Source organism: Aethalodelphis obliquidens, unplaced genomic scaffold, assembly GCF_003676395.1.
Source record: "Aethalodelphis obliquidens isolate GAN/ISIS:26980383/991018 unplaced genomic scaffold, ASM367639v1 scaffold2, whole genome shotgun sequence".
NCBI classification, from domain to species: Eukaryota; Metazoa; Chordata; class Mammalia; order Artiodactyla; family Delphinidae; genus Aethalodelphis; species Aethalodelphis obliquidens.
Window position 1 is genome coordinate 18560468 of NW_020837946.1, and position 12491 is coordinate 18572958.

Genomic DNA, 12491 nt, shown 5'->3' on the forward strand with positions numbered 1-12491 from the left:
CAGACCCCACTGACCACCATGTGCATCTGAGGTACAAGCGCTGCTCCCTTGGCCCTGTATCTTTTCATTCAGTGCTCTGACATCCGAGAGTGAAGGTCTGCAAGAGAAGTGGTAGGATGAGGGAGACAGTTCCTCCTATGACAGAACACCTGTGTTTCTCCTTCCATGGTCCCACAGACTCAAGTCTGCTTGGCTTTCCAGAATCTTCCCTAATCTTTCTGCCTCTCCTAATTTTCTGATCCTGAAGTGCTTATCCTCTGGCTCCTTCCCACAGGCCCCCCAAGACCAAATTCTTCTTCACGGTCATCCCCCAGCCCATCTTCCTGAGCCCAGGCATAACCCTCTCACTCCCAATCATCTTCCGGCCCCTGGAGGAGGTAAGGTCTGCCATGGTGAGCGGAGGGCAGGGAGGGACACAGGCACAGTGACTTCAGAGCAGGATGTAGGGCAGAGCAGCAAGGAGCTCTCCCACCACACCCACATCCCACCAGCTGGAGCCAAAACTCATTAGATAGAGGGGGCTTCCCAGTTGGATGTTGTTGGGGGAAAAGGCTGTGCTACTGTGTTGGCCATCAGAAAGCCCTATATTCCTTGGGCTCTTCCTACTCTCAAAATGTTTCCCCAAATACTTTGTTCCTCACAAAAGAAGCCCTACATCTCTGAGACCAAGATGGTGCTGGAACACAAGTAACTGACCCTCTCTTCAGAGACTGAGATGGAGGGCCATAGCCCAACCCAGCCCTCAGCAGTTGTGTTGAGGGGATGGCCAAGGGCTGGGGTCAGGTGAGTGGTCCTTGAGTACCACCCGGCTACCACTGATCAACCAGGGCCTCTGCCTCCCTGCCCCCACGCTGCAGAAGGAGTACGTGGACCAGCTGTGGTTTGAGAAAGCAGAGGGGATGTTCTGTGTGGACCTGAGAGCCACCCTGCCCTGCCACAATCTGATCTGCCCACCGTCCCTGCAGTTGCCCGTGTGTGCCATGGGGGACATGGCCGAGGCCTGGTTCTGTCTGGACAATGCGGGGTGAGGGCCGTGGCTGAGGCTCAGAGGTGGGAAGAGTGAGGACTGTGAGGAGGGTTCCTGGGAGCAGGAGAGACTGGCCTGTGTGATGGTGGAAGGAGATAGGGGGAGTAAAGGGGGCATCCCGGCCTTTCTAAAGCAGGGGCAGTGGTCAGTGAGCCCAGTGGCTCTAACCTGCCCACCCCCCTCCAGGGACCTGCCCACCTTCTTCACCTGGGAGTCCCCCAGCCCATTCCAGATGTTGCCGACCACGGGGCTGCTGGAGCCAGGCCAGGCCTGCCGGATCACGGTGACCTTTCAGCCCCTTATGGCTGTCATCTATGACGTTCAGGCCACGTGCTGGTACGGGGAGGGGAGCAAGCAGAAGAGCAGCATCCAGCTGCAGGCTGTGGGTGAGGCCCGACCTCTCACCCATCCTCTGCAGGGATCGAAGCCGCAGTGTGCCCCCCCCCCCGCCCCCGCCCTGGCCTGGCCTCCACGGGACCTCCTCCAGCCTCCTGCCCTCCCCTGAGCCCTGCAGGCTTTGCCTTTTCTCTGTCTTCCTTGTTGTCGCAGACCAGTGTTTCCCTGGGGACCCCCGTCTTCTCTGAAGGGCTATTCAGCTGGGGCCACAGAGGCCCTGGTGGATTTCTCCCCAAGACTCCCCCCTCTCTGCCCAGCCAAATGCGCCCAGCTGCTGGTGAGCATAAAGCAGAAGCGCCCGGAGGACCAGGATGCCGAGGGCATCCAGAAAGTGTTGCACTTTGGCTCTGTTGCCGTGGGCTGCACCGCTGAGAGGCAGATCAAGCTGTATAACCCATCGGTGGTATGCGTCCTGTGCACATAGCGGGAGTGGGGGCAGGACTCAGGGACCACAGGGCCAGGTGCAACTAACACTCAGCCCCTGTACAGAATGTTGCAACCTCACGTACCCATGTCTGCTGATACACTCATGTCAAAAGGGGTCCCACTCTCCTCTCAGCTGGGGGCTGGGCTGGGGTATCCCTCGACCCGCCCCAGAGCAACTCCAAGAGAAGTCCTAAGGTGTCCTGATGCCAGGACCACAGCCAGCCTTTGTGGTACCTTTGAGAAAAGGAAAAGGTGCCCCCTCTGGGTGGTCCCAGTGTAGGGCACACGGCTCGGCCCCTTCCTTCCTCCCGGCAGAGGCAGCCTTGCTCCACCGTCAAAGCTGATGATTGAGGCACAGGTGGGGCTTCAGCTGCCCTCACCCCCTCGGCTGGGCACCTTGGTAATAACAGACGAGCCACCTGTGACCTGACCACCTCCTGTCCCCACCTGGCCCCGTAGGTGAGCGCCCCCTTCAGGATTGAAGTGGCCCCAGACATGCTGGCCAAAGACGAGGCCTTCTCATGCCCCACGGCCCATGGCATCGTGCCCCCGGGACAGAAGAAATGCGTGTCAGTGTTCTTCCACCCCAAGACCTTGGACGTCAGGACTATGGACTACTTGTCCGTCATGCCCTCTGGCTGTGCCTCCCAAACCCTGCTCAAAGTCGTTGGTTTCTGTAGAGGTACTGGCAGTCCCAGGTCACTGCACTCCCTCTTGGAGACAGGAGCAACCCATGCTTAGGATTGGCAAGTGCCCACTCCTAGTCGCCCAGGGCCTCCTTGCCCTCAACCTGGGTGTCTGCTGCCCCCTGGTGGAATCAGTGAGGAACCAGTTGAAGACGCCTGGAGATATTGTTCCCATGCTCGCCCCTGGTGACCTGGTGGTCTGCTCAGGCCTTTCCAACCCAACCTTCTGTCTCCAGGCAGCACCACCTCCCATCAGTGGTACCCTTTGACATAGCCTCAGGGAGGCTGATACCCCAGCCCCACTCAGGTGGCAGGGCCCACTCACAGAGCCCCCATCTCTTCCGCCCAGGTCCTGACGTGTCCCTGCAGTACTACTGTGTCGACTTCAGCTGGGTCAACCTCGGGAAGCGCTCGGAGCAGTCCCTGTGGATTGAGAACAAGTCAGACTGCACGGCCCACTTCCAGTTTGACATCGACTGTCAGGAGAGCGTCTTCAGCATCAGACCTGCCTTTGGGACCCTGGTGGGCAAGGCCCGCGTGACCCTGCACTGTGCCTTCCAGCCCACTCACCCCATCATCTACTTTCGGAGGGTGGCCTGTTTCATCCACCACCAGGTGAGCTATGGGGGAGGGGGTGAGGAGGGGCTCCCCGGGAAGCTGGAGGGGCCGATCCGAGTCCTAGTAATGAAGACAGTGCTTGGTGCTCAGTCCCCTGTATTCTGGAGCTTCCAGGGCTGTCTGCCTGGATCATCACCTCCAGAGCCCCAGTCTGGCTTTTGGAGCCAGAATTTGGCCAGGGGCATGTGAACGCTCGCTCCGAGCAGGGTGGGTAGGCCAGTCTTGCTGTGACTGCTGCCAGGCCAAGGACTTTGCTCTGATGCTGCTAATGGGCTGGTGTAGGGGGGACTGGACCTCGCCCCACGCAGCATGTGCAGCGCAGAGAGCCTTGAAGTGACGACCCCAACCCAGGCCCCTGGACAAGGTGGTACAAACTGTGCCCTGACCAGCTGGTCTCTGGCCAAGGTGGCAAGTGGAGGCTCAAATCTAGCCTCACACAGACAAATGTCGCAGGACCCACTGTTCCTCGACCTGATTGGGACGTGTCACTCGGACAGCACAAAGCCAGCCATCCTCAGGCCTCAGCACCTCGCTTGGTACCGCACACACCTGGTGCGGGGCCTGACGCTCTACCCGCCTGACATCCTGGACATCATGCTGAGGGAGAGGAAGCTGGAGCAGGATAAGAACGGTGCCCTGATGATTCCCACTGAGGTTCGATGGACCCCTCTGGGGCCCCGGGGGCCACCTACCCTCCCCAGGTTCATGCCCCCTTCTCAATTCTTGGGCAGTCCTGTTCTCCATAGCCCTGTGGGCACCCTTAGTAGTCGGGGGTGACGTGTGTGGAGCTCTGGTAGCCTTTTCCAGAAAGGAGCATGCAGATGAGGGGCAGCGGCAGGAGGAATGGCAGCTGGGCCCCCGGCAACCGGCTCTCCCCACACAGGACCTGGAGGACATACCAGCCCCGCAATATCCCCTCATCCCCCCCATGACCGAGTACTTCTTCGACGGCACCAGCGACATGGCCATCTTTCCCCCGCCCGTCAGCATTGAGCCTGTCGAGGTGGATTTTGGTGCCTGCCCCAGGCCCAAGGACCCCAACCCTGTCCCCCTGTGCCTGATGAACTACACCAAAGGCAAAATCACTGTGGCCTGGACACGCAGGGCTGATTGTCCCTTCTGGGTGACTCCAAACCCCTGCGATGTGCCCCCTCTCAAGTCCACAGCCATGCGCTTGCACTTCCAGCCGCCTCACCCCAACTGCCTGTACGCCGTGGAGCTTGAAGCCTTTGCCGTCTATAAGGTGTGTGGGCAGATGAGGGGGGGAAGGTGGGTTCTCTGCCCTGGAGGCTGAACGGCAGGGTATGGGGTCGGAGGGGGTGATGGGGTGATGTAGGATCCATCCTCTCTGTGCCAGGCTCTGCTCCCTCCTCTTGTCTCCTTGGCTGGACTACAGCCTTCGCGGTCTGTGTTTCCCCAGGCTCATGGCCTGCCTGGGCCAAGGGGCTTCTTGACCCAGCTGATTATGTCTCACTCACATGTGCCTCCCACCCCTCCAGAGGGAGAACTCAGTGGGGCTCAAGCCCTTTGGAAAATTTTGGTGCACATAGTTTCCTGGGGCTCCTGGCTGGTGTGGCGGGGTGGCTCCTGGCCTCCCTCTAGTCCTTGAGGTAGGAAGTGGTCCCTCTAAAAGAGCTGTGGGCAGGAACTAGGGCCTGGGGGGCGGAGTCAGGGACACCTGGTGATTAGGTGCGTGTAGGGAGCGGCTTCTAGTCCAACTTCCCTTGACCAGGCTGTCCCAGCCACGTCTCTTAGCCCCAGACGTGTCGCTCCCTCCTCATCTCCAGTCCATCCTGCCCTTTCCCTCCTTTCTCTGCTCTACCCACCCTGCTGTTCTCTCCCAGTGGCTGGGTGCTGGGGCTCAGGGAAGAGGAGAGCTGTGCAGTCAAGGTCAGAGTCCCTTACCAGCTCTGTGACCTTGGGCATGTCCCTTAATGCCTCTGAGCCCTGGTCTTTTCATCTGTGAACTTGGGAACCTATCCAAACTTCTGAGAAGTTTTTCCAAAGCTGAGTCTTTAGTTGTCTCTGTTCTAATATCTTGGCAGTGGCGGGACTCGGAAGTTCGTAGGAATAAGGCTGTGGACACCTGGCTTTGCTGAGCCTGTCAGACTTTTAGGCTACAGGCTGTAACCCTGTGCTGTCCGATATGCCAATCACCAGCCACATGTGGCTGCTGAGTACTTGTACTGTGTCAGGTCCAAACAGATATGCTGTAAAGGGAGGAGACACACTGATTTCTAAGACTTAGCACAAAAGAATGCAAAATGCCTCCTGCATCACTTATATATCGATTATACGTTGAAATGAAAAGATTTTGGATCAGCTGGGTTAAATAAAATGTATTGTTGAATAAATTTTATGCGTTTCACCTTGTTGATGTGGCTACTAGAACATTTACTTTTTATTTATTTATCTTTTAACATCTTTATTGGAGTATAATTGCTTTACAATGGTGTGTTTCTGCTGTATAACAAAGTGAGTCAGCTATACGTATACATATATCCCCATATCTCCTCCCTCTTGCCTCTCCCTCCCACCCTCCCTATCCCATCCCTCTAGGTGGTCACAAAACACAGAGCTGATCTCCCTGTGCTATGCGGCTGCTTCCCACTAGCTATCTATTTTACGTTTGGTGTGTATATATGTCCATGCCACTCTCTCACTTCGTCCCAGCTTACCCTTCCCCTTCCCCGTGTCCTCAAGTCCGTTCTCTACATCTGCGTCTTTATCCCTGTCCTGCCCCTAGGTTCTTCAGAACCATTTTTTTTTTAATATTCCATATATGTGTGTTAGCATGCGGTATTTGTTCTTCTCTTTCTGACTTACTTCACTCTGTATGACAGACTCTAGGTCCATCCACCTCACTACAAATAACTCAATTTCGTTTCCTTTTATGGCTGAGTAATATTCCATTGCATATATGTGCCACATCTTCTTTATCCAATCATCTGTTGATGGACACTTAGGTTGCTTCCGTGTCCTGGCTATTGTAAATAGAGCTGCAATGAACATTGTGGTACATGACTCTTTTTGAATTCTGGTTTTCTCAGGGTATATGCCCAGTAGTGGGATTGCTGGGACTAGAACATTTAAAATGCCGTTTGCGGCTCACACTTGTGGCTTGCATTATATTTCTGTTGGCCAGTGCTCTCTGGGCACATTCCTGCAGGATGAATGCTGCTTTCACATCCCAGCCCCACCCTCGTCTGACTGGGGGGATCAAAGAGCACGTTTGCTGAGTGCTCAGGGCAGGGCCTGGCGCACAGCGGGAGGGGCTGCTATGACTGCTGTTCTCCGAGCTGTCTTCCCCGAGGGCCCCTCCCGCTGGGCCCCATGTAGGGCTCCTGCAGTACAGGGCAGGCAAGCGGGGGTGCCCCACAGGGTCAGACACAGGACTCAGCCTATCCATGGGTCCGGCCCTCCTGCAGGTCCTGCGGAGCTACAACAATATCGAAGAGGACTGCACTGTGTGCCCGTCCTGGTGCCTGAGGCTCCGGGCACGAGGCCACAGTTATTGTGCTGACTTGGAGCACCACATCCCTCAGTATACCCTGGATGCCCCCAAGGTGAGCGTGGCCCCAGCAGCAGTGAGAGGTGGAACAGGGGAGCCTGGCTTCTGCCGTGGCCTGCAGATCCCTCTCCTGTCTCTGATGGCCTCAGAAACATGTCGAGCACCCTCCCTGGCCATCCCGACCTCCCCACTGCCAGCCCCTGGGGCTCTGTGCCCATCAAGGACTCTCTCCTGGACCGCAGCCCTGGGACCGGGAAGAGGCTGGGGCTTAGACCTATGGCTCCGGCCTGCCCCATCTGAAATACTCCCCGGTCCTCTCACTCAGGTTTAAAAGTCTCCAGCTCCTCCGTTCGCTGTGTTTACTGAGTGCCTGCTAGGGATATGACCACCCACGTCATGAGCCCCTGCCCGTGGGGATCATCCAGCTCTGGAGGGGTCGCAGAGCCCGCCCCTCGGTGTAACCCCATCCTCAGGGAGTCATCATTCCCAGGTCTCTCAGAAGGGCCCTTGGAGGCCCCGTCTGACCTGAGCCCCAGGATGCCACAAGGCTGAGAAACATAGATTCTAGAGCCAGGCGGCCAAGTCCTAATCCTGGTTTCTCCTTCGGTGCCTCTTCCCAGCTTCCATTTCCATCGTCAGTCTTTTCATCCGTCTGCACTTCCCCCACCCCTCATGTTGCTAGAAAGGTGCCACTTTTGGACAATGTGCTTGGGGTGGTCTTGCCCCCCGACTCGTTAGGGCTTCCCAAAGCCCTCCTGACGGCACAGGGGCCCCCTCGCTGACCCTGACCCCCACCCCTTTCCCTCGGCCAGTTCCTCGTAGCAGTTTGTGGCCTTTACTAAAATCCAGCGGATTCTGGGCCCGTGTTGCCCCCCTACCCCCACTGCCTCACGCACGGTGCTCATCGCCCCAGCTGCATGGGGCGCCCAGGGCAGCGATTCCAGCCTTGTGTTTGATACCTGGCCCAGCTCTTTGCCTGGTGCTGGCCACACCCTAAATGCTTAAGGAATGTCTGGAACCTGGGATTGCTGGGGCTTTCCCTTTCCCAGAGTGGGGTTCCCCTCAGCTACCAGCATGAGAATCCTCTAGAAGGGGCTGCTTACCCCCAGAGCTTCTGGACCAAGATCTTGGAAACTGGGTTCTCCAAAGGATGATTTGAGGGCGCCCTAAGGTGGAAGAAACTTGGGGTGGGGGGTCTCAGGGGCCTGAGTTTCCCGGAGCCTGTTCCTGTGGCCACCCCATCTCTCTGCCTGGAGGTCTCTGGAGGACAGAAGCATTTTTTGGTGCCAAGCTGTGTTCCTCCATTCCCCGCCCCCAGGGCACTGACTGGGTTGTGTAGAGGCATCTTGGATCTCCTGAGACATGGCGCCACCCAAGCCCACACAGACTTCCCTGAGTGTGTGTGTGTGAGGTGGGGATGGGCAGGGCGTGTAGATCTGAGCGTGGGTCCCTCTTCTCTCGCACCCCAGCTATTTCCGGCAGTATCCCCCAGTGAACCCTCCTACCGCAGCCTGCTCCTGACCAACACAGGCTCCATGCTGCTGACCTTCAACCTGGCCCCCAGAAGCAGCTCGGACGTCTCCCTACGGCCCAGCTCGGGCCTCGTGCCCCCTGGGGCCCACCAGATCTTCCTCATCTCTACCTACCCCAAGGGCACCTCCTGGAAGCAGCATGTTTTCTACTTGCAGTTCAATTTCTGCCCCCAGTATCTCAAGGTAGGAGGCAGGGGTAAGGACAGGGTCCTCGGGAGGGGGCCATAGTCTGGGGCTTCCCTTTTCAAAGCCACATTCTGGGCCTGGCCCCTAAAGCTCCCCTAAAGTGGCCCAGGGGCTGTTCCTCCTCCAGGAAGTGGCACGGCAGGGAGAGGACCCCTCGGCCACATCTGGGAACAGCTATCCTCAGGACCTTGCCTGTCCACCTTATGGGGTCGGGACAAGAAAAGGGGTACAGAGGTCCCCAAGGAAGGACTGGGGGCAACCCGAAGACTCATATCTGCAGGTGGTAGAGGGGTGTTTGGGACCAGGGCAGGGAAAGGGTCCAGGGTGTTGGACCCATGTCTGGCCCATGAAATGGTCTGTACATCCTCTTTCAGTCCCTGAGTTCTTTTCCTTATCTCCTGGGTCAGTCACTACATACTCTGCCTTTGACAGAAGCTGCCCGTGCGCAGGCTGGGGGAGGGCCTTTTGCTGCCCTTTCCGAGGGGGGAAAAGCTGCCCGCCCGTGACTTTTGGGGGAGCCAGGGCTGCAGGGTGACGTCAGGGCACTGTCCTCCCTTCACTGGCCCCAGGAGGTATGCATGCAGAGCCGGGAGGAGCCGCTGCAGCTGAAGCTGGACGCCTGTAAAAGCGTCTTCTTCAAGCCCACCTGGGTGGGCTGCTCCTCCACCAGCCTCTTCACCTTCCAAAACCCGTCGCGTCTACCTCTGGAGTTTGAGTGGAGGGTCTCCCAGCAGCACCGGAAGATGCTGGCCGTGCAGCCCGCCAGGGGGATTATCCAGCCCAATGAGAGCCTGGTGAGTGCCCTGCCACACTGCCGAGGGCCAGAGGGAAGGGGCCCGTCATCCTCACCTGCACCAGCGTCTCTTACTCATGCCTATCAGGGGGCAGGCCTACCCTCCCATTCAATCCACAGACACTTCTTCCAGCCTTATGGGTCGGTATGATTGTTACCACACCCCCATTTTACAAAGAAGAATTGAGACTTAGAGGGGAACAATAGCCATTTACTGAGACTGTGAGTTAGGAGGTGCAAAGCTGGGACTTGAAGCAGGGTTTCTGATGTCAGTGCCCAGAAACGAGTCCATTCTCCATCCCTGGTCCCCACCGTGGAGAGATCACTGGAAGACGGTGTGGAGACAAGTGGGTGGCTACCATTAAGGAGTGAGGAAGAGGGCTCGCGGACGTCAAAGTGGCGGGTCCCTGGGGGGGGCATGGGTGGGGCCCAAACTAGCAGCCTCCCATCCCTGGTCTAGGGCCTCTTAGTTGGGGAGGCCCAACTTGAGGCAAGAACCACCAACACACAGTGTCTGTTAGAAGCCGGGGGTAGCAACCTGCAAGGCGAGAGACCACACAGACTTGGGAGTCCGCCTCAAGAGTTCACACCCCAGCTCCTGCCAAGCGCCCTCATCAGCTGTGTGACCTTGGGCAAGTTACCCCAGTTCTCTGAGTCTCCAGTTTCTCATCAGACAATGAGGCACTAGAAGAATACCGCTTACCTCGTGGGGCTAAGGGATCGAGGGGCTAAGGGAGATAACATAGCACAAGATGTGTGTAAGTGCCTGGCACGGGGAGACACTCAGGATGGGTCACCATAGCCTGATATCCTGCAGCGGGACCTTAGACGTCCAAGAGCCTGGGCAGGGGTTCCCAGAGACCCCCATGCAGGGCTAATCTTTGTGACCCCAGACACTGACGTGGACCTTCAGCCCTCTGGAGGAGAGCAAGTACCTGTTCCGAGAGGGGATGTGGGTCTGGGAAGCTGGCCTGCCCCCAAACACCAAGCCCTCCGCCACCACCCACTACCTGCTCCGGCTGGTGGGCATGGGCCTCCGCAGCAGCCTCTCCGTGAGTGGGAGGACCCCGGCGGGGAGGGGAGGGGGCAGGGGACCTGGGAGGACCCCGGCGGGGAGGGGAGGGGGGAGGGGACCAGGGCACCTGCGGGAGGGAAGGCCCCAGGGTGCCTGAACCTGTCCTTCCTTGGGGATTCTCTGAGGCCAGGGTTGGGAAAGACGGGGCCGTGGACCTGGGGGAGCCCCCCACCCCGGCCTGGCTGACTCTGGCCCTCAGGCAAAGGAAAAGGAGCTGGACTTTGGGAACGTGCTGGTGAACAATGAGCAGACCAGGATGCTGGTGCTCCTGAATGACGGCAACTGCACCCTCTATTACCGCCTGTTCCTGGAGCAGTGCAGCCCTGAGGCTGTCGGCAATGGCCCCCTCGGTACTCAGGCCTGGGCGGGACTGGGCTGGGAGGCAGGCAATGAGGGGCGCTGGTTAAGACTGGTTAACCAGACCATGGCTCGGGAGCAGGCAGAGCAGGGCTTAAAACGTGGTGCTTCCACTTCCTAGATGTGTGGCGTTGCCGGGTGATTGTCCTCTCTGAGCCTCAACTCCCTCATCTGTAAAATGGGGCTGCTGGTGGAGCCTGCCTCACCGGGCAGCTAGGTGGCGCAAAGTGCTTAGCAGATGCCAGTGACACCAAGACACGTCCTCACACTGTCTTGATCTGGAGGAAGCACTCTGCTCCCCATTTCCTGGCTCAGGGCCTGCTCTCTAACCAGAGCAATGCTGGTCCAGGGGAGAGTATCTGGGGTGGAGCAAGAGGAAAGGCTGGACCTCCCTGTGTTGTACTGAGGGCCTCCTCTGCCCTTGACCCCACCCGGTCATTCCTGAACAGCTCTGCAGCTGGACCGCACAGAGGGGAGCATGCCGCCCCGGTCCCAGGACACCATCTGCCTGACCGCCTGTCCCAAACACCGTTCCCAGTACTCCTGGACCATCAACTACTCTCTCCTCTCCCACAGAGGTACCTGGGCCATCTGGCACGGAGAGTCAGGACCAGGGAGGAAAGGGGGAGGACTGTGTGAGCAGGACTTGGGGTGGGAGGATGCCGAGGGTTCAGACAGAGCTGGCAGAGTGGGTGTGAGTGTGCCAGGGTGTGCCTTTGGGTGTCTGGTGTATATGCCTCATACCAACCACATCTGTATGTGTGGGTGTCCGTTTGTGTGTGCCTGAGCTGTGGAGGACTCAACGTGAAGGGCTGGGCGCTGTGCTGATTTACTGTGGGATCGTAAGCAAATCCTCAGCTGCCCTGGGCCTCAGTTTCCTCCTTCATAAAATGAGGTTGTTACCATCCTGCCCCGGGGCTGCCTAATAAGAGTCCAGCACAGGAGAGTGGCTAAGAGTGTGGACTCCCTGGAATTGGATCCTGGCCTCAGCACTTATTAGCCATGTAATCTTAGCGACTTGTTTAACCTCCCTATGCCTCAGTTTCCACATCTCTAAAATGGGGATAATAATGGTGCACAGGCAAAAAAATAAAGTACATGTTACCACACGGGCAAACCTTGAAAACATTACGCCAAGTGAAAGGAGCCAGTCACAAAAAGCTACACATTGTATGATTCCATTTATGTGAAACACCCAGAATAGGCAAATCTACAGAGACAGAAAGTAGATTAGTGGTTGCCAGGGGTGAACGGAGAGTGACAGCTACGTGGTACTGGGTTTCTTTGGGAAAGACTGAGAACGTTCTAAAATTTGTGGTGATGGTTGCCCAACTCTGAATATACAAAAAACATCACTGAATTGTATGTGTTAAAAGGGTTAATTTTATGGCATATAGATTATATCTCAATAAAGCCATTAGTAAGTGTAATCAATAGTTTGAGAACAGTGCACAGTGGTGTTTGCACAGCTCTTAGGACAGTGCCTGGTCCATAGAAAGTATCAGATAAAGTTTGGCTGTTGTTGGAAGCATCCCAGAGTCTGCTCCTGGCAAGGGTCCTAGGACAGGTTTCCCGGGACCCCTGCATCCTCAGCCTGTACGCCCCGCCCCAGGGGAGCTGGGAGGTGAGCCCACCCCTCTCTCTCGCACCGCTTTCCCCCAGATAACAAGGTTGGGGAGAAGCAGGAGCTGTGTCGCGTGTCCCTGATGGCCGTGTACCCCCTACTCTCCATCCTGGATATCTGCTCCATGGGCAGCGCCGAGGGCATCACCCGGAAGCACCTGTGGCGCCTCTTCTCCCTAGACCTGCTCAACAGTTACTTGGAGCGCGACCCCACCCCCTGGGAACTCACCTACCAAGCGCCCACCCGGCACAGGTGAGGTG

At 57.5% G+C, this 12491-nt stretch overlaps 1 protein-coding gene across 1 annotated transcript in view; it reads left to right on the forward strand.

Moving 5' to 3' along the window:
• The window catches only part of CFAP65 (cilia and flagella associated protein 65), a gene marked incomplete at its 5' end in the record, with an annotated part of 41328 nt that overhangs the window by 13801 nt on the left and 15036 nt on the right, over window positions 1-12491 (forward strand). The window contains 15 exon segments of the mRNA XM_027115751.1: window positions 275-377; window positions 858-1024; window positions 1214-1413; window positions 1681-1826; window positions 2309-2531; window positions 2885-3150; window positions 3607-3807; window positions 4037-4396; window positions 6582-6719; window positions 8134-8379; window positions 8952-9176; window positions 10069-10227; window positions 10450-10600; window positions 11057-11185; window positions 12270-12483. Coding sequence (XP_026971552.1) covers window positions 275-377; window positions 858-1024; window positions 1214-1413; window positions 1681-1826; window positions 2309-2531; window positions 2885-3150; window positions 3607-3807; window positions 4037-4396; window positions 6582-6719; window positions 8134-8379; window positions 8952-9176; window positions 10069-10227; window positions 10450-10600; window positions 11057-11185; window positions 12270-12483 — 2928 coding nt within the window.